At 42.1% G+C, this 22,348-nt stretch overlaps 1 protein-coding gene across 1 annotated transcript in view; it reads left to right on the top strand.

Annotated features, from left to right (window-relative positions):
- Window positions 1-22,348, top strand: part of Sec11a (SEC11 homolog A, signal peptidase complex subunit) — a 32,023-nt gene that overhangs the window by 5,958 nt on the left and 3,717 nt on the right. The window contains exons 2-4 of the mRNA XM_052159778.1: window positions 6,680-6,789; window positions 13,713-13,862; window positions 19,091-19,210. Of these exons, the coding sequence (XP_052015738.1) occupies window positions 6,680-6,789; window positions 13,713-13,862; window positions 19,091-19,210 (380 nt within the window). The remainder of the gene's footprint in view (window positions 1-6,679; window positions 6,790-13,712; window positions 13,863-19,090; window positions 19,211-22,348) is intronic.

A 22,348-nucleotide genomic window follows, 5' to 3' on the forward strand; every position in this document is an offset into this window, starting at 1 on the left:
TAATCTCAAATATACAATCTCCCCACATTAGCCTCCTCTATATACCAGGAATATAGACATGAGCTATCCTACCCAGCAAATTTAAACATTTTTGTTACTTTTTGTTATTTTGTCCTGTGTGTGTTCTATCTCCATCTCTATCCTCATCCCCATTTCCAAGCTGAGAACCAAACCCAGATTTGAACATTTTTAGAAATATTAAATATTAGAGCTGGGAATGGTGGTAGTACATACCTTTAATCCCAGGACTCTAGAGGCAGAGCCAGGTAGATCTCTGTGTTCAAGACCAGCCTGGTCTGCAAAGCAAGTTTCAGGACATTCAGTATTATACCTAGAAACCGTGTTTTGAAAAATAAAGTTGAGGTAGGGAGATGACTGTACAAGCATGAGTACCAAAGTTTGGATCTTCAAAACCTATGTAAAAAGCTGGGTGTGGCAGCATGTAACAATAAATTCAGTGAGTGTAGTGGTTCAGATGCCCCCCATAGACTCACGGATTTGATGCTTGGCCCACAGGGAGATGCTTGGCACTGTTAGGAGGTGTGACCTTGTTGGATGAATGTGCCACTGTGTAGGGGTGGGCTTTGAGGTCTCCTTTGTTCAAGCTACATTTAGTGTGGTATACAGCCTTTCTGTTGCCTGTGGACCAATATGTAGACCTCTCAGTCCCTTCTCCAGCACCACGCCTCCCTGCATACCGCGATGCTTCCCACCATGATGATAAAGGAAGGATTGAACCTCTGAAACTGTAAGCAAGCCCCCAATTAAATGTTTTCTTCTATAACAGTTTCCATGGTCATGGTGTCTATATATAGCAATAGAAACCCTAACTAAGACGGGGATCCCCATGGGCCTCTGGCCAGACCTTTGAACTGAAATAACAAACTCTTAAGTTCAGTGAGACATGGTCTCAAAAAATTAAGGCCAAGCCGGGCGGTGGTGGCGCACGCCTGTAATCCCAGCACTCTGGGAGGCAGAGGCAGGTGGATTTCTGAGTTCGAGGCCAGCCTGGTCTACAGAGTGAGTTCCAGGACAGCTAGGGCTATACAGAGAAACCCTATCTCGAAAAAAACCAAATCCAAAAAAAAAAAAAAGAAAAGAAAAAGAAATTAAGGCCAAGAGCAATTGAAAAGACTCCCAGGATTGACTCCTGGCCTCTGCACATGCCCATGTGGATGAATGCATCTGCATACCTGCGTACACCACACAAACATACACACTTCTGCAACACAGAACATATAAAAAGTTAACACCGAACTAAACTTATTTTATAAATGTAACTCCCCTTTATTTTTCTTACTTATTGAGATTATATCTATTTTTGAGATTTATATGTAATTACATATTATATAATTTCCCCCCTTTTCTCCCTGCAAACCCTTTCATGTACCCCTCTTTGCGTCTTTCAAATTCAAGACTTTTGTTACATGTAACTGGCGTGTGTGTGTGTGTGTGTGTGTGTGTGTGTGTGTGTGTTTCTAATGCATAAATACAAACTGCTCAGTCTATATAATGTTGCTTGTATTAATATGTTTTTAGGGCTGTGGTGATTTAAATAGGTATTGCCCCTATAGACTCATGTGTTTGAATGTTTGACCCATAGGGAGTGGCACTAATAGGAGATGTGGCCTTGTTGGAAGTATGTCACTGTGGGAATGGACTTTGAGGTCTCCTGTGCTTAAGCTATACCCAGTGGGATATACAGCCTTCTGCTGCACGTGAATCAAGGTGTCCAAACTCTCAGCTCTTCTAGCACCATGTCTGCTTGCGTGCGGCCATGCTTCCTGCCATGATGATAATGGACTAAACCTCTGAAACTGTGAGCCAGCCTAATTAAATATTTTCCTTTATAACAGTTGCTGGGGCAGGGGGACTCAGTGGCTGAGAGCACTGCCTGCTCTTCCAGGAGTCCTGAGTTCTATCAATTCCCAGCAGCCACATGGTGGCTCACAACCATCTGCAATGAGGTCTGATGCCCTCTTCTGGTGTGTCTGAAGAGAGCAATATGTACTCATATACATAAAATAAATAAATTTTGCTGGGCAGTGGTGGTGCATGCCTTTAATCCCAGCACTCAAGAGGCAGAGGCAGGTGTAGACCACCCTGGTCTACAGCCAGGGCTATACAGAGAAACCCTGTCTCAAAAAAACAAAAACAAAATAATAATAATAATAATAATAATAATAATAATAATCTATCTTTTAAAAAAAGAGTTGCTGTGGTCATAGTGTCTTTTCATAGCAATGAAACCCTAAGACAAGGGCTAACATTTAATATCGGCTAACCAATTGGTGCACTCTTTTCCTGGGGAAGAGTATTTTCCCACTGTCAGCTTTCCTTAGTTAACCGTTTAGTTCCTTGTCTATGGTTTGGCCTTCATGAGCTTTACCCGTTTCAGTTAGCATGTGTATTGTTCTTGTCATGCTCAGGCAGTCAAGCTAGTGAGACTTCATAGGTGTAGCTTCTGACACAGTCTTACAACAAACCTCCTCATCCTCTGGCTCTTATTTTCTTCTTTCCCCCTTCTTTCACAGTGATCCTTGATCCTTAGGTGCGGAAGTTGTGATGTAGATGTGTCTGTTGGGACTGGACTCTACAACTCTGCATTGTGATCAGTTATAGTTTTCTGTAATGGCCCTTGTCTATTACAAAGAGAGGTGAGGGGTGAGGACCACACTTAACTGTGGGTATAAGGACAAACGCTTAGAAATAGTTATAGATTAGGCTGTTTTAGTACAGTGGTGGTTGTTAGGTTCTCTAAGTTGTGTGACTTCACGAACCCTGGGTAGATGGCTAGGTTTCCAGCAGCAGTTGTGATTTCTCTCTTGTTGAGTAGGTCATAAGTGCAATTAGAGAGCTATTGGTTACCACTGAGGTATGTGTGCCACTACTTCATTCTTACTGTTACTGTGCCATGGTGGTCACTGTCGTGGTTCATGGGTACTGTGACTGTTGCTGTGCCATGGTGGTTGGTCACTGTTGTGGCTCATGGTATAGTAACTAGATAGGACTGTTGGTTGCTTTCCTCCTTTGAAGCTTGCATGGTCCAAAGTTTCATGGTGTGTTCAGCAATAGCTATATAACCTTCTACTCTGGGATTCACTCCCCCCAGTGCACACTTTTCATTTAAAGACAGTATACCAGCTGTCTTAATTTGGGTTTCGTTGCTGTGAAAAGACACCATGACCAAGGCAACTCTTATAAAGGACACTAATTGGGGCTGTCTTACAGGTTCAGAGGTTCAGTTCATTGTCATCAAGTCAGGAAGCATGGCAGCATCCAGGCAGCCATGTCCTAGAGAAGCTAAGAGTTCTACATTTTGATCCAAAAGTAGCCAGAGACTGGTGTCCTCAGGCAGCTAGGAAGAAGCTTTCTTATATACTGCACAAGGTGGAGTCTGAGCATAGGAGGAGACCTCCAGTGTCCATTCACACCATGACATACTTCCTCTAAGGCCATTCACACCTCCTAACAGTGCCACACTCTATGGGCCAAGTATATTCAAACCACCACACCATCTGAGAACTTTGATTATTCAACAAGCTTGATGGAGTTTTTACAGAATGGTTATAAATGTGAGAATTCTCTGTGTCTCTCTGAAACAAGGTTCTCATTCTGTAGACTGGGCCAGCTTGGAATTCTCTATATAGAGAGGTCTGGTGATTCTTGGTGAATTCTTGGTGATTCTCCTGCTTCCATTTCCCAAGTGCTAGGATTATAGACTTGAGCCCATGGGTTTGGCCCTGTTTGAGATTGCTTAGGGGCTCAAGGATGTTGGTCAGGATGTGACTTCATCTCTGAGCACTGATATTATCAATCTGATTCATCAAAGTTGCTAACTACCCGCTGGGCTCTCTTTTTCTTTGGACTTTTAAAAACCCTATTTTGTTTTGAGTGTATGGATGTTTTGCCTGAGCAGTATATATGCACTACATGGATGACTACTAGCTACTGAATGTGTGGGTTACTGATTCAGTACATGTAACTCCCTGGAGGATATTAAACATTACTCCAGTTTCCCAAAACTGGGTGCCAGAGAGCTGGTGCTCTACCTAAGTGCTGAAGACCTTGATGACTTCTTTTTTGTTTTTTGTTTTGTTTTTCGAGACAGTGTTTCTCTGTGTAGCCCTGACTGTCCTGGGACTCACTCTGTAGACCAGGCTGCCTCTGCCTCCCAAGTACTGGGATTAAAGGCATGTGCCACCATGCCTTTAATCCCAGCTGCCATGATGACTTCTTAACAACATCACCCTTTACAGTTACAATAGCCTCTCTATGGATTACTTTTGTAGGTATAGCCTACACGTTTTTGTGTTGTATTTTTATTTCCATTCAGGTTTAAATACTTTCTGGTGAAATGGTTGGATGGTTAAAGTGCATGCTAGGCAAACAACAGGGCCAGATCCAAGATTCCCAGTCCCCACAAAAAATGCTGCATGCTGGGTAAGTGTAGCTGTGGACTTGTAATTCCAGGGCTCGAGGTAGAGAGCACAGGAGATTCCCCAACAACTTATGAGTGTGAGAAGCCGTGTCAGTGAGCTGTGGATTCGATTGGGAGATATTGCCTCAAAGAATACAGTGGACAAATCACTGAGGGAGATTCCTGTAGTGGGGATGGTTCTGAACTTCTGTTCCTCCTGCCTCCATCTTCCCAGTGCTCGGTGTGCGTTGTTATGCCCAATTCATGCATAGCTGTAGTCTAACCCAGGGCTTTGTGCATGCTAAGCAAGTGCTTTCCCAACTGAGCCCAGTCTGAAGTAATTTTTGAGACACTATGCAGTTCAGGCTGGCTTGGAATTGGCATCCTTCCTGTTTAGCCTCCCAGATGCTAAGGTTACAGACATACTCTGCCTTGCCTAGCTGAAAGGAGCTTAAAAGTTAGTTCTATTCCCTGCCACCCCTCTGTCTCTGTCTAATTTGAGATAGTCTCACGAAGCCCAGAGTAACCCATCCACTGGTGATCCTCTCCCTTCAGCTTCCCAGGGCAGGGATGACAGGTGTGTGGAATGGTTAGGGTTTCAGTGGGCTTAATAACATTCTTTAGAGTTTGACCTTGGACAACAGGGAACATACTGGTCTCGTCACTTAGAAAGGGCAGTTCAGTTCTGTGGTTGTTCTTGTACATATGTCACCATTTCTTCCTAATAGCTTGATGTGGCCAAATGGAATGAGGTTGGGTAACTTATTTCTGCCAATACTAGATAGATAAAAATGACTTTTTTGTTGTTGATAATTTATGATCATAAGCATTCACATGTAGGGAAAGCAGCAGGAAGTAGAAGCTGTTTGTTTGACTTTTGAGTAAAATCTCTTGGCAGGAAAAGAAGAAAAGGAATGAAAGAGTACAAGCGTCTGACACTTTGCTCAGACAGGATGTTTGTTTAGCACAGTGTGCTCTTGTCTACACTGTGCCCAAGACTAAGTGACTAGTCCTCAAGGAGCTGGCAGCTACACAGCAGCACTTTAAGCAACTTTAACCTTTCTGTATGTGCTGGTTAGTGTTGCCTGTCAGCTTGGCGGGATCTAGGCTTACCTGAGGGCACGCCTGTGGGGGATTGTCTGGATGTAGTTAGTTGGTGTGGAAACAAACTTGTTAATTATGGGTGGGACCATTCCCTAGCCAGAGGTTCATATAGGACACAAAATGGAGAAAGAAAGCCAGCTGAATATTTGCAAACTTTTTTTTTTTTTGCTTCCTCTCTGTTTCCTGGCTGTGGATGGAATATAACCAGCTATTCCAGGCTCCTGCTGTTTGAGTTCCCCACAGTGAAGGACTGTTCATTTGAATTGTGATCTCAAATAAGCCTTTTCTTTTATACTTTAAGTTGCTTTTGTCATTTTATCACAATCAGGAAAAGAAACTTTAACACTCTCCTAAAAATGAAGATGATGTTGATTAGCTGGATCTCAAGAGTAAGCTGCTGTGGTCAGGGTGGGGCCGTGTGTCTGTGGGAAGGGGAGGGCCGATGTAAACGGGAGAGGGGCTTCCTGCAGAAACAGGGGTCTTCGTCCTTTTAAAGATTTTTTTTTCAAAACTTTATTTTAAAGTTTTGCCTGCATGTATGTATAAATGTACACGTCCCATGTGTGTGCTTGGTGACTACAGATAGTCTATCTGCAGAGGTCAGCTGATACCCAAGACCTGGAGTTACAGATGCTTTTAAAGGGCCAGGAGGTGCTAGCAAGTGAAATCAGGACCTCTGGAAGAGCAGCCAGTGCTCTTAACCACTGAGCCATCTCTCCAGCCTCAAACCTTAAATTGTTTATGTTCTGAATTATTTCCTTTTGATTTTTCCACACAGCGTTTCTCTGTGTAGCCCTGTGTGTCCTGATACTCTGTCTGTAGTTGAGGCTATCTTTGAACTCAGAAATCCTCATGCCTCGGTCTCTCAAATGCTATGTTAGACCTGGAAGGCTGTAAGCAACCTGATAATGATGCTCTTTTCCTCCTGACTTCACCTCCTGTGGCTAGGATGTTGTCATGAGTCTGCACACCTGGCTTTATGCAGTGCTGGGAATTGAACCCTGGGCTTGCACCTGCTAGGCAAACACTGCACCAGCTGATTGAGCTGCACCCCCATCTTGGCTACTCAAACTTTTTAGTTAATGGTAGTTGCTATCATTTCCTTTCCTGGGTGAGAATAGTAGTAGATCTGATTTCTTCTCTTTGTTCTTGCAGCTGTACTACCAAGTCCTAAATTTTGGAATGATTGTCTCCTCGGCACTAATGATCTGGAAGGGGCTGATGGTGATAACCGGAAGTGAGAGTCCGATTGTAGTGGTGCTCAGGTAACACGATTCCTTTTCAGAACACAGAATTGCATGGGATTACTTGGGAGAAAAATAGAGGTATTAAATAAATAGTTGTGTACCAGTTCCTTAGGAACTGTTACCTAGGAGAGAGCCTGCGAAGAAGTCAGTTGCTACTCAATTTTGAGAATTATCATGGGAGTTGTTCTCATTCCCCAAGGACCTGTATCCTAGTCTTTAAAAACAGTTGTGTTTAATTACATGCATGTGTGCATTGTGTGGGTGTGTTTGCATGTGAATGTAAGTACCCTTGGAGTCCAGAAGACAAACAGTGGTTAAGAGCTGCCCAACATGTGTATCTACCTCACGTCCTCTGTAAGAGCAGTGTGTGTCCTCCACTCCTCAGCTGTTTCTCCAGTTACCACGCCAACCCCAGGACCCTGTAGGTTGCTATTGCTGGATGTAGTGGCTCTTGCCTATAATCTCAGCACTCTGCAATCGGAGGCAGGAGGCAGGAGTTCAAGGCCAGTCTCGTGAGCACCCTAAAGACTTTCCTTTGAACTTCATTTTTGGCTCATCCCTTAAGAGAGTGAACTTTATTCAGTGTCCTCTGTTTTCCTCAGATTCCTCTGTCTTTAGCATTCCTGGGTTTAGTATATCAGGCCTAGAACTTAGCACGTTGGGCTGTACGGCGCCTCCACAACAGAGGGCTCCTGCATTGTGCTCTCAGTGCTGGATCTATCACTAAGTAATTTCATATTTTCTGTTGACCTTTAAATATCATTTCTAAACTAGACTCCAGGAATTTTAAGGGTAATAGTCTGGTCTTTTAGGTGATAGTGCTGAAGTTTTTCTCTAACTTGTTTCCATTCCTATCTTTGTACTGATAAATCTTATGGATTTTAAAACTTAATTTAGCAACTAATTTTGGGACATTACTATGTGGTTATTTAATTGAATCATTATAGTTCTGTCTTATTTGGGAATTCATTTTGTAACCTCTAAAGTCCTTCCTGGAGCAAGTACAGTACAAATATGAAGGAAATGGAATTGTTCCCTCATCAAGAGTTGAGATACTTCTACAGACCTTCATTGAGGTATGACCGATAGGCAAAAAACAAGTTCTTAAGGTCCAGAACTTGGAATGTCTTTGGTAAGCAAGCATATACTTCAAACGCACCACTATTAGCACCGTAAGTGTCTGTCTCTTTCACAAGGCTCTTCATTATCTCATTGTTTTTTAATGCTAAGAATATTAGAATCATTCTTTCTTTCTTTCTGTCTCTCTGTCATAGTCTTGCCTATGTTGGCATTGAATTCATCATGGTCCTTTGCCTCAGACTTCTAAGTGCTGAGATTATAGGTGTACATGAATCATATAAGCTATCGGGTTTTTTTGAGACAGGGTTTCTCTGTGTAGCCCTGGCTGTCCTGGAACTCACTCTGTAGACCAGGCTGGCCTCAAAATCCACCTGCCTCTGCCTCCCAGAGTGCTGGGATTACAGGCGTGAGCCACCACCCGCCTGGCTAAGCTATCTGTTTTTTAAATCAAGTCCTCCAGTCTAATTCTCCATTTATTTCTGCAGTCTCAGTCAGCTCCTGATAACTGTCCTTCAACGCTCTACTAGAGAGGACTAAGTCTGAAGTAGCCTCAGCAGAAGTCTCCCAAAGGAACTCCATTACCCTCCCAATGGTGTGAAATCTTCCTTTAGTGCTAGAAGGCAGCACAGATTGAAGGTCTCTCCTTCAAGATTGAGATCTTAGGACCAGATTAAATAAGGTAATACTCTGGACAGATGTTTCCAGTGTTGAAGGTAGATCCTAGGGACCTCCTGTGTGCTAAACCAGTGCTCTGCTGCTGACTAATCCTCACCAAAATGAGGTCAGTACTTTTGGTTTTTGAGAGAATATATCAGTATTTAAGGCTGGGTCTTGCTCTGTATCTCTGGCTAGCCTGGAACTCACTATGTAGACCATGTTGGCCTTGAAAGTGGATTGAGCTTCAATCTCCCTGCCTATGTACCATCATCCCTGGCTAGGGGTTTGTTTGTTTGTTTGTTTGTTTGTTTGTTGTTTTAAACAGCTGTGTAAATGCAGCATAAAAAAAAATTAGCTTCTAGCTGGCTATGTGGGGCATGTATCTATCCCAGAACTCAGGGGACAGAGGGTCTCTGCAAGCTTGAAGCCAGTCTGCTCTATATAGTAAGTACCATGCCCTCTCGGCAGTGGGGAGGGAGGTTTTACTTATAACCTGAAATTTCAATTAATATAATAAGTTACGGGAGAGTGTTTTTTTTCCTTATTCCCAGAATTCACCAGCTGTATCAAAACCTAGGGTTGATAAAAATAGGGTTGATATGATAGGGTTGATATCAAAGCTTTGGGTTGGCATGAATCCTCCCAGGGATATTTGATCATAAGCAGACGTTAAGTCCTTCAAGTTAAATACCTCCACTGAAGAGAATGAAACCTGAAGTAACCAAGAAGATGTCTTGGTGCTGGCTGGGTTAGCTCCAGTGTCTCCCAGCTGTGTGGTGTCCTCTTCCCTGTGTTGGGGTGGTCCATCAGTGGAAGCTCTTCCTGGCTGCAGAGTCGGGCGTTGGCTTTCTCCTCAGCGTTCCTCCTTTCAGGCTGTGTTTGTCTGAGCCCCCTACTCAGCTCAAGCTCGGCGCAGGCTCACAGCTTTCCTGCCTCGGCTGCTTTTTTTCTTATTTTTATTTTTTTTAATTCTTTTATTTTTGTTTTGTTTTGCTTTGCTTTGTTTTTTTCCGTGACAGGGCTTCTCTACGTAGTTCGGGCTGTCCTGGAACTTACTATGTAGACCTGGCTGGCCTCGAACCCACATAGGTTCCTCTGTCTCCCAAGTGCTGGCATTAAAGATGTGTACCACACCCTGGATTCCCCCAACTCCCCTTTGACAGGGTCTCGTGCAGTTCAAGCTGTGTTGCAGTCTGTGCGTGGTCAAGCGTGGCACTGAACTTTGATTTTTCCGCCTCTCCCAGGTGCATCTTGGCAGCACATCTCGTCTGAGGTACTTTGTGCTTGATAGGCAGGCACCCTGCTCAATAAATCTGAGTCCCAGTCCCCAATAATAAGCTTTGTATTACATTTTACTTATTTGCATATGTGTATAGTTTCACATGTGCCAAGATGCACATGTAGAGGTCAGAGGATAACTTGTGGGAGTTAGTCCTTTCCACCTGTGAATACTCAGGTCGTCAGACTTGGCAGAAGATCCATTTCTCCAGTGTGATGAGTTTTGGCTGCACCGCTTTGTGCTCTTGGTGCGTCGCAGGCGTGCACCAGCCCAGGAGCTATCTTGGATCCTTGAATGTAACACATGTGCGCACACACAGGCACATGTGCATGCACACTTGCAGTTAATTCTAAAATGCCTTGGCTGCTTCAAAAGGCTGGGCATTCCTAATCCTTCCTTTGCTACCCCAGGCCCAATCGGGGAAGTGTCCAGTAGCCACTTACCGGAAAACTCACAGGCTGGTTGGATTTGTCTCCTGCCCCTTCTACTCCATATCCCCTTCTTCCCCCAGTCCCCGAGATTCTCCCTGTGTCCTACCCTTACAACACTGTCTCAACTCGTGCCCAGCCATTGGCCACTGGCATCTTTATTGATAGATCAAAAAGTAACTGGGGACAAGGACCTTCAGTGTCTGGACACGAATATTCAAAGCATTAGCGCCAACCTCCAACATTCCAGTGCCAGTATATACAATGTTTAATGTGTCAGTTAAAAACGAAGAGTATAGTTGAATATAGTGGTTTGTACCTGTCATTCAAGTATTCAGAAGGCTGAAGCTGAGGATCACTGAGTTTGATGCCAACCTGGGCTACGTAGTTCCAGCCAGTATGGCGATAGTGCTGCCAGACCACTTCTGCCTCTGAGAGCACCAGGTATGCACATGGTGCACACACATACATGCATGCATGTTAAGCACCTGTACCACTTATAAATAAAAAGAAGAATGTGTGTATGTGTGTCAGTTTATACCTTTGACCTGGAACTCAGGAGGTGGAGGCAGAAAGGTGAGAAGTTCAAGGTCGCCCTCTGGCTCCGAGGCCACCAGCCAGAGGCACACTGAAAGCCTGTCTCAGTTTTAAAAGGGAGAGGGAAGCGCGTTTGTCAATAAAAGTGTAATTTAATCAGATAATAGATTTACTAGTAATTCATTTAGTGTTTAAACAGTTTTCCTCAGTTGTTTTTTGTTTTTTAATGATCCTTGTAAGATGGGTGTGGCTCAGTGGTGAAATGCTTACAGATAGCATGAAGAAGGCCTGGATTTCAATTTCCTGCACCGCAGATAGTAACAGAATAATAAAGATGATAAGAACAACACTTGAAATGGTCTCACTACAGACTTTTTAGTATTTAAAATTTCTTTTGCATTAGCCTATTTTCTTTTTTAATTTTTGTTATGTTTAAATGTTATTGTTTTATGCATAAAGGTATTTTGCTTGCACATATGTCTGTATCTCTTGTGTATGTGGTGCCTATGGGGGTCAGAAGAGGGCATCAGATCCTCTGGAATTTGAGGTTGTAAGCTAAGTAGTGTGGGTGCTAGGAATTGAACCCAGTTTCTCTGGAAGGGCAGCATGGAACTGCCAAGCCGTTGCTTGTGGCTTATTTTGCACAGGGACATTTTTGTATGAGACATGCAAGCATATTTCCTCCTGTGTCTCCCTACCCTCTCCTACATACGTTATAGATTTTATTTTATTCATTTCGATTTCAGGGTCTTGGGATGTAGTTCAGGCTAGCATTGAACTCAGTCTTGCTGCCTCTGCCTACCAGGTGCTGGTATTATAGACATCCACTACCGTTTCTGGCTACTCTCTTGTGTTTTAAAGGAGATTCTACATGTTAATTCCAAAGGCATTTGTTTTTGTTCCTTATTTGGCTCCACTGGATAGCTTTACCTGTCCAGGCACTTGGTTCTCTGAGTGATAAAAATAAAATTCAGCTCCATTTTGACCCCCCACCCCAACCCCTGTTTCTGTGACTGTCACATCTGCTCAGTTGCCTGTGACACAAACTAGGGGTCATTCTTGATTCTGCTGTGTCTAATTGGCCACCAATTGTTTCCTCTCTTCTCTCTTATTGCTGTTCTATTTCAGGCCCTGTCATTTCCTGCCTGGCTGTCATAGTGACCTTTGAGAAGAAATGCTTTTCTAATAAGAAAAAGTTAATATATTCCCATAATGTGAAATGCTAGAAACAGGAAAATCTAGATTGAACCTGTCTTTGTAACTTTGAGATAAAAATCATTGCTAATATTGTAGCCTCTCTTCGAGTATAATTTTACATATAATTGAGAGAATTCTGTAAGTGCATTTTTTCTTTTCTTTTTTTTCTCCTTATCATTTGCGCGAGAGTGTGTGTGTGTATATGTGTGTGTGTGTATGTGTGTGTATCTGTTTGAAAAGATCTTTTTTTTAAGTTTTGGAAGTAGTGGATATCCAGATGAGGGTCTTATTCACTGAACTACAGCCTCAGCCTGACAATTCTAAATAACAAGGGTTTTTTATTTATTTAATTTTGAGGCAGGATCACTATGTGGATGGGCTAAAACTTGCTATGTAGATCAGGATTGCCTTAAACTCACAGAGATCTGCCTGCCTGTAATAAAAGCTTTAAGTATGATCATGCAGTAGCTTAGCATGGTGGTACAAGACTGTAATCCCAGCAGGAGGATGGCTGTGAGCTCAAGTTCAACCAAACAGTAAGCAGCAGACCAAGAGTGCTGTGAGTTTATGTCGGCATGGACTGCCTTGTCCAGTGACATTTTGTCTCAAAAACAAGATACACACAACAAAACCAGCCAAACTTTCTTTAAAAAAGAAATTTCATAAATGATAACAAATACAAACACAAGCAGTGTTTCTCATAGCCCCCCAATTTTGTTTCCCATTCCCAGGTATTCTGATGTGAATGGGTTTGTGTGTGACCTGGCATGAGGATTCTATTTAAATTGCTTAGGTTATTCCGCTGTACAGGAGAGTTTGGGAACCACTGCTGTTCCCATATATATCTTTAATCAGTAGTGTCTGTGGCTGGATGATATCTGTCTTTGAGTTTTGGGTACTGCTGATATGTTTACTTTTTACTAATGCTCTTATCATTGAAAACTTGGCTTTGAGTTCCTGATGATACAAATAAATCTCTTAGAATCTTTTCAGAACTGAGTGTGAGGAAGAGCAGGTAGGAGGAAATGCTCTCATGAGTTTTCCTACTTCTTCCTAGTTTCTGAAATCCTTACACAGAAATCTCTATTGTTTCTCATACTTTGCTTTTTAAAACAAATAAATGCCTTGATAACGGTGTTACCTTTGTGCTGTTCTGTGACTTAGTGAGCTGTTTCCTCCATAATCAGCTGAACACATAAGGTCATCATGGTCTGTATCTTCATAAATGGCAAAAGATGATCCAGTTCTCATTTGAATATTTGAATATGTTTAGTATTTTCAGATGAAGCCAGAATAAGGGCAGTGTTTTTTAATTAAAGTTCATTCTTTTATATTGTTTGTCATTTGAAATTTTAAAAGGTTATGGAATTAGTAACACTGCCCTTTTCAAGACTTAAGCATATTTGATTATAATGCTTAAAATAGTGAAGACTAGTAACTAAAAACATTCCTTTACTAGTTGAAGGAGATCACGCTGGGTGTGATGGTGCACATATGTAATCTCAGGATTGGAGGATGAGGGAAGAAAATCTCCACAGGCTTGAGGGCATCCTGATGTATATTCTGTGAGAGTAACTTGTGTCCCCAAAATGAATAAATCAATGAATGAATGAATGAATGAATGAGCACAACCTATTTTGTGGACAGAGCTATCTACGACACTGTGGTTGTTAAAATGCTGAGTACATCAGCATCTGTTGCTTTGTTGAATTTCTAATTTTGAGATAATTAACCTGCCTTTCTGTATCTTTTCTCCCTCCCAGTGGCAGCATGGAGCCTGCGTTTCACAGAGGGGATCTCCTTTTCCTCACAAACCGGGTTGAAGATCCTATCCGTGTGGGGGAGATCGTGGTTTTCAGGATAGAGGGAAGAGAGATTCCCATCGTGCATCGGGTTCTGAAGATCCATGAGAAGTACACGCCAGCTTTTCATCTGCTTTTGTACACTTGTTTTAGAGTTTGAAGTGTTTAATTTTGACACATAAAAATTGTTGAAAAGGGGGCCTGGGAGATGGCTGAGCAGTTAAGAGTGCTTGCTCTTGCAGAGGACCCAGGTTTGGCTCCAGCACCTACGTGATGGCTCACAACCATCTGTAACTTCAGCTTCAGGTGATCTGATGCCTTCTTCTGACCTCTGGGGCACCAGGCCTGTTTTTGGCACACATACATTCGGGCAGAATGCTCACATACATAAAACATTAAAGAGGGCTGTCAGTGTAGCTCTGCTGGTCAGATGAAGCCCTCAATCAGCACCCCAGCATAGAAGGCCAAAACCCAGGCCACGGGTACATGTGTCATCCTAGTACTTGGGAGACAGGAACAGACAAGGTCAGGGTCATCGCTGGCTTAAGTAGCAAGTTGAGGCTAGCCTATGCTAATGAGTCTCTTCTCTAATAATATAACATTATAGAGAGTAAGGAATCTTTAATCTTTGCTTCCCAACCAGTTTTATGAATGTCTGAAAGTTTGGTGAACATTTGGGAAACTCTGGATAGGTATTTATCTATTTCTCTGAATATTTTTCCAGAGGTTTTTCTTGTACTATTCTAATTCCTTATCAGTCTCTGTGTGTGTCTCAAAAAATCATGTTGTAAAGATTAGTCTAAATATAATTCCCTGCTATAATAGAATATAAGTAACCTTAATGAATAAAGAAACCTTAAAATGAGAAAAAAAAAAGCTATAAAGCAATATAGGGATAATAAACTGTGAACTTCTTTTGGAATGCTGGAGTTAAACTGGGCCAGACCCAAATATATTGACTTTTCAAAGTTCAGTAACAAGGGCTGGCCAGATGGCTCACCAGGTAAAGGTGCTTGCTGTCGGCCAGAATGACCTGAGTTCTGTCCCCAGAACCTACAGGAGAGAACCAAATCTCAAAAATTGTTTTCTAACCTCCTCATATGCAATAAGGCAGTATATATATCACAACATAATGGCAAATAAATTTAAAGCTTAATTTTTTTTCAAGAAACTGGTGAGATGGCTCAGTGGGTAAAGGCATTTATTACTGAACCTGATGATCTGAATTCAGCCCCCAATCATCCACATGGTAAGAGACCTGCCTCTCAAAAGTTGTCTTTGAACCTGGTGTATGCAACACTAAACAAATACTCCTGACCTTCCTGCTTTTGCATCCTGGAGTCCTGGGATTTATGAGTATGTGCCAATGGCCAAGCCCAAGATAAATTTCCAAAATCTAAGTTGTTTTCCTAACTTGAATCTTAAATTTTAGAAGCAGAAAGGACACATTCCTTTTACCTCAGAATGAGAACAATGAGCAAAAAGTTCAGCTTCCCTAGGTCTTGTTTTCTTCTTTGTTTTTGTTTGTTTGTTTTGCTTTTTGGGGTTTTTTTTGTTTGTTTTGTTTTGTTTTTTAAAGTTTTTCAAGACAGGGTTTCTCTGTGTAGCCCTAGCTGTCCTAGAACTCATTCTGTAGACCAGGCTGGCCTCGAACTCAGAAATCTGCCTTCCTCTGCCTCCCAAGTGCTGGGATTAAAGGCGTGTGCCACCACTGCCCTGCTGGGTCTCATTTTCTTAAGGTAGCATAAAGACCTGAGAGAGATGAATCTCACTTCCTGAGTGGGTGGTCCCTGTCCAGCTGCGCACTCCTGTTCTTTCCAGTCTGTACTGTTTGTACTTACAGAAACTTTCACAAGAGAAGGAGAGAAAGAAATGAGCAAACTGGAGTGGTATACTGGGAGCCTGAAAGGCTCTCTTGCACTAAGTCTTCAGTTCCTACTGGCTGGGCATCTTGTAGTTTTACTCCATTTAATAGGCACTCATCTACAGTGGTTTGTTCCTTAATCCCAGCACCAGAGAGGTGGAGTCATGAGGATGGTATGCTCTGGGCCATCCAGGACAGCAGAGTGAGGAAAGACCACTTGTACCCCAACATTCAGGATCAGAATTTTTGGTGATCTTTCTTTTGACTCCTGGGTGTTGGGATTCTGTGCAGACACCACCACACCTGGAGCTGGAGCATATTTTATAGGTGTATTGAGGGCGGTCACCAGGGAAAAGTATCTGTTTTGCATTGAGGGAGATGTGTACTTTTTAAACAATAGTGATCTGATTACAGCTCAGCAGGGGAAAGCACAGTATTTGCTGGTAAGTAGGTCTTTGGGACTAGTTCAGTCGGTAGTGCTCCCTCCCTTCTGGCCGCTTCTCTTCTGTTGGATTTGACTTTGGCCTCTGAGGGGCAGTGACTTTCTGGTTGAACTGTCCCTCCTCCCTGGTGCTCCTGACTTCGTAGACCCCGAGGATATCTCAGACATTCTTTCCCCTCCTGGATTGTCAGCCACTTTTCTCTGGTTACTTTTCTCTGGTCACATTTGCCTTTTTTAAACTGGAGCCTCATTTTCCACGTGGCGTGTGCACTTAACTGTCGTTGGTGTTTGTACACCTCCCGGGTTTCACCTGAGTTCTAGCGTATTGGGAGTCAGTTGCCTGAGTGGATCTTAGGCAGTAGAACCTGACTCTCACTTTCTTTTTTATAGACTTTGACTTTTAAAGACACTTTGATTAATTTTAGTCCAGTCTTTATTGACTGTAGGTTTTCTTTGTTTTCAGTTACATTTTAAACTCACTAGAAGATGGGCTGGAGAGATGACTGGGTGATTGAGAGCACTCATTCCCCTCCACTTCCCCACGAGGCAGCTCTCATGTGTCTCTCGGCCTGGGGATCCAATGCCCTCTTCTGCCCTCTGCAGGCCCCAGGCACATGCAGGGTACACATATATGTGTGCAGTCAAAACACTAATATATATAAAATAAATTTAAATTTTAAAAATTACTAGAGGTCTTACCCATTCATTAGTAACATTAAATTCCTTAACTTTTTTTTTTCCTGAAATAGGGTCTCATGTAGCCCAGGCTGTCTTTCAATTTTGTGTGACCAGAGAACTTCATTCACCTACCTTTACCTGCTGAGGGTTGGGATTGTAGGCATGTGCTGTCGTGCTCGGTTGATTCAGCTGGATCAGAGCCAAGGCCTAGGCTAGGCAAGCAGTGTGTCAGCAGCTCCAAAGCAACCTTCTCTTGACTAGGCAACATAGTTTGTGGGTTTTCTTTCTTTCTTTCTTTCTTTCTTTCTTTCTTTCTTTCTTTCTTTCTTTCTTTCTTTCTTTCTTTTCTCTCTCTCTCTCTCTCTCTCTCTCTCTCTCTCTCTCTTTCTTTCTTTCTTTCTTTCTTTCTTTCTAATATATATTTATTTATTATATGTAAGTACACCTTAGCTGTCTTCAGACACTCCAGAAGAGGGAGTCAGATCTTGTTATGGATGGTTGTGAGTCACCATGTGGTTGCTGGGATTTGAACTCAGGACCTCTGGAAGAGCAGTCAGTGCTCTTAACCATTGAGCCATCTCTGCAGCCCCGTGGGTTTGCTTTCTTTTGTTTTATTTTTGACTTGGGTTCTCCATGCAGCCCTGGCTATCCTGGAACTTGCTATGTAGATCAGGCTGGCCTTGAATTCATAGAGATATACCTGCCCCAGTCTCTCCAGTGTTGGGATTAAAAGCATGTGCCACTATACCTTGCCCAAGATAGTATTCTAATAAATGTTACCATACCTGAAAATTTGAGGCTTTTCTCCCACTTGAGACAGTGTTCCTCTGTGTAATAGCCCTGCCTGTCCTGGACTCATTTTGTAGACCAAGCCAGTCTTGAACTCACAGAGATCTGCCTGCCTCTGCCTCTGCCTCCCTAGTGCTGGGTTTAAAGGTGTGTACCACCACACCCAGCTTTTTTTTTTTTTAAACTTGTTTTTCTATTAACTACTTATTTGTTAGAGAGAGACAAAGGGTGGAGCTACAGTGCACTGTAGGCAGCCACTGTTTACCCTGATCTGTGTTACTTTAGCACTTACCTTTTGTATTTAAAGGTTTTCTAGCATGCACAGTGGAGTCTAATGAGTCCCATGTACCTGCCATCTACCAGATGGTTGGCATGTGGCCATTCTGCATTCTCTTCTTTTCCTCGTTGTATTATTTTAAGCCAGATCCTCAGTAACATAATTTGTATTATGTTACTGAGAAACACACTAGTATTTCTATAAAATAACCACTAAACTTTTATAAACCAAAACCCTAAATAGTGTGGGGAATAAACATATACTATAATAAATATAATAAAAGTAATAACTAAATATATGATAAATAAAAATGAACAACTCATTAATATTATTAACATTCTAGTTGTTCAACTTACCAGTTTCATTATGACTTTAACTGTTGTTTGAACTAGGTCATATCAGGTCCTCGGCTGCAGCTGGTTGATATGGCTTTAATGGACTCTTGGAATGTTATTTTAATTACCTTCAGTGTTTTAAAATTACATTTCTTTTGGGAGTCACTGCTAATGCATATGGAGGTCAGAGGACAACTTGGGGAAATTGGTTCTTTCCTTTGTACTGTGTGGTTTCTGGCCACCAAACTCAGGTTTTCAACCGTAGTGGCAAATACCATTACCTGATGAGCCCTCTCACGGCTGCACCTCATAGACTCTTACTCCATCTCAAGTTTCCTTTTCCAACATTCTTTGTCAAGCAAGCAGAAACGTTCATGTTACTTACAGGAACTATACTGTCCAGTAGCTTCTTAGTCTTTATCTGGGCAATTACTTGCTGAGGGATGATTTAATGTGTTCTTTTATTTTTATGTTAGAAAATTGGTTGTGTATGTTCTAATATAAATTGAGATTTAGGGCTGAGAAATGACTCAGGTTAAGAGCACTGACTGCTCTTCTGAAGGTTCTGAGTTCAAATCCCAGCAACCACACGGTTCCTCACAACCATCTGTAATGAAATCTGACACCCTCTTCTGGTGTGTTCTTACATATAATAATAAATAAATTTTTAAAAAACTGAGATTTATTTTATATGCTAGTTGATCTTGTCCTCACGGTGTAAAACTTGAATGGTCATCGGCTGTCACGCTCTCTGCGGCAGTGTTGGTAACTTTGGTGTCATCACCATTCAGGTCTCAGCTTTCTCTGGGTGAAGCAGCCCAGCCGTCAGCATTCTGTCAGCCGGTTAAAGAGTGGCTGTTAGGCATGATGAGCACCCAGTGCTTGGTAACGAGCTGATTCTGTGCATTAAATGCCATGCGGGTGTTTAGTGACTTGTGTTTCCTTACTCCTAAGGCAAGATGGGCATATCAAGTTTTTAACCAAAGGAGATAATAATGCCGTGGATGATCGAGGCCTCTATAAACAAGGGCAGCACTGGCTGGAGAAGAAAGATGTTGTAGGGAGAGCAAGAGGGTAAGTACCCAGGGGAGGGGACATCATGGCCTTTCGCTTACTTTAAACATGGTCTCACTGGGCATGGCTGATGCACAACTGTTGGGCCTGGTTACACCAAATCACCTGTTTGTCCTTTAAAAGATATAAATCTTAAAGTGCACTTAAGTCTTAAGGCTTACTATTCTTGAGAATAGGAATGAGGTGCAGAAGAGAGTCAGTGCTAGTGCTGAGATGGTACAATAGATATCACAATTAAAATATTGGCCAGGTGCGGTGGTACATGCCTGTAATTCCAGCTTGGGAGGTAGACCAAGAGGACCAAAGAGTTCAAGGCCAGACAGACTAAAAAGCTGTGAGTTTAAGGCTAGCCTGGGCTACCTGAGATCCTGGCTTTAAAAACAAGAATCATGTATTCAATTCACCCAAGGAGCATTGATATCTGTACTTAGATAGGCTATTAATATCCAGAATAGTATTATTACTGCTTCATGAAACAAGTTATTAGAATTTTATTGAGACAATTTAAATTGTTCATCTGAATTAATTTTATTGTTAATATAGCCAATATTGTTTTATTTCAGTCTTGAAGTTGATGGGATCAAATGAAATTTTTAAATTATATTAAGCCTGTTTATTTCAGATATTATCAGCAGAACAGATCAGTGGAGGACAGGAATTGTAAGTTACTGGTGTAAGGAAGTATGGAATTACTACTTTAATATATTAATAGTATTAACAATAACTCACCTTTATTAGGGCTTGCTATTTCCAGACTCATTATATGTGCCTTATAAGTATTGCTTCATTTTAACCTCCCAACAATTCTAAGATTCCCATTCTGCAGATGAGGAAACTCAGGCCAGCCATGCTATGCATCTAAGATCACGCTAACGGTAGATGTAGGTGGCCGGAAGCTGCAGAGCCCGCATTCTGAGCCATGAGTTATCGCAGCACAGTTGCTGGCATGGTGTCCCTCACGAGGGTGTGTGGGTGCAGGCTCTCTGTTAGTGCTTCATAGCATTCTTCCTGTTGTCAGAACATCCCCTCCTTACTACATAAATCATGTATGTACTGTCACCTCACTGTGACACTGTGCTGTGCAGAACAGGTAGTTGTTTCTGAAAGAAAATCTCTTTAATTGTACTATGAGAAATGTAAAGGAATCCAAGATCAAAACAAATAATACTGTGTTTTATCTGTGAGTGCGGCGCGTGCGCGCGCGCGCGTGTGTGTGTGTGTGTGTGTGTGTGTGTGTGTGTGTGTGTGTGTGTGTGTGTGTGTACAACTTCAGGGGAACCTTTATATTCTATATTCGAGCTAAATACAATCTACATTAGGTCATTGGTGGCTCTGAGAAGTAGGTTTCCAAATTTCCTCATTTCCAAAGATGCTCCTGTCGTTTTCAGATCCCTCCTCAGTGTTTGTTTTTTCTTTAGTTGTAGATCTGCAGGTACATTTAGAATGACAAGGAAGCTCTGGTCACTGGAAAGTGGGGTTGCTGTACTTTCTTCCACCCCCCCATCAATTTTTTTTTTTTTTTTTTTTTTTTTTTTTTTGATTTTGAGAAGTTTTCTCTGTGTAACTCACTCTGTAGACTAGGCCAGCCTTGAACTCAGAGATCCACCTGCCTCTGGCTCCCAAGTGCCGGGACTCAAGACATGTGCTGTCATGCCTGGTAACATTTGTTATATAAGAAAATAGTCACACTATTGCACATGTAATGACCTTTTCACTCCAAGGTCATTAGTGTACTTATGAATCAATACATTTATCATCACTCACAGTTATCATCACTCACAGACTAGCACTCCATTCTCTGGGTAGCTCATACAGCTGGCCACTGGCTGGCTGGCCTAGCATTGGCCCTGGTTAGCATTATTTCTAGTTTGCTTTTGTGAACACTGTACTGTTCTTCGCTATATTCAGTGCTTCTACCCAGTCTTCCCAGTAAAATTTAAAAACAAAAAACAAAAACAACCAGTTACTAAGTAAAGAACATGCACATTTCAAGGCCTTTTGACAAATGTTTCTGTATGCTTCTTCCAGGTAAGAGCGCCCCTTTGTGAGCTAGCATTTGGTTCTTTGGTTTGTCACTGCAGCTGTCTAGGCCGCCCTGGGTTGGGTAAAAAAAAAAGACATCTTATTTTCCAGGTTAGAGTACTTAGGCATCCTCTCCTGGACCTTCTTTTTGAACATTTTTTTTAAAGTTCCAAACTATATAAAATTTAAACTAAAATCTCAATTTCAACAGTCTAAACCCTTTAGTGGCTTTTAATAAAAAATGTAATAATCTGAATTAAGTTCTGTTTCAATGAAATATACACCACCTGGGGCGGGGACAGCTGGCAGACAGGCTTCCCTGCCTAACTCCCTCTCATCAACTCTGCCATGAGCTCGACACCTGCTGTAGTGAGTCGCCCTCCTTGGTGGAAATTGTATTATAAAGCACTGAGCTGATATTTCAGAGTCAGGCTGTACCTTACTTTCTCAGGCAAGCCTGGACGGTGGTGCAACTATCTTCCAATTTAAAAAAAAAAAAAAAAGTTTTTTTTCTGGATTACTCCACACTGACAGCAATGGTTCTGAGCCAGATTATTTTTTTAAATGTTACTGAAACGGAATTCATACATAAGATTCTCTATTTGAAGGGGCACAGTTCACAGATTTTAGTATACCTACAAGTTTGTGAACCATCACTACTATCTACTTCCAGATCATTTCTCTCCACACTCATTAGCAGGCCCAGCTCACGCCCTTCCTCCTGCAGCTGCTGACTGTGCTAACCTGCTGTGTAGGCATGGCTCATGTGGGGTGTCTCCTAAACACAATCACAGTTGTGGCCTTGTGTGTTTGGTTTCTTTTACCTGTCCTAATTTTCAAGGTAGCATACAATAAAATTTTTAGAAATGAAACTAATACTGTACCAACTAAAAATATTTAATAGAGATTACTTGGAAAACCAGAAAGTTGGACCTGTTAGTCACAGAGAAGAAAGCAGTGTCAGAAAAAGATGAGAGACAGGCAGGAGAGTTGGTACAGATGTTAGAGTGAAAAAGAATGAGGTAAAGAGGGGAACGTGATGCTGGAGCATCCAGACAAAACTGGCCCCACAGAAGAGGACGTGTGCTTACCAAGAAGTGAAGTATATCAGGCAAA

The sequence above is a fragment of the Apodemus sylvaticus genome, chromosome 1 (assembly GCF_947179515.1).
Source record: "Apodemus sylvaticus chromosome 1, mApoSyl1.1, whole genome shotgun sequence".
Classification (NCBI taxonomy): domain Eukaryota; kingdom Metazoa; phylum Chordata; class Mammalia; order Rodentia; family Muridae; genus Apodemus; species Apodemus sylvaticus.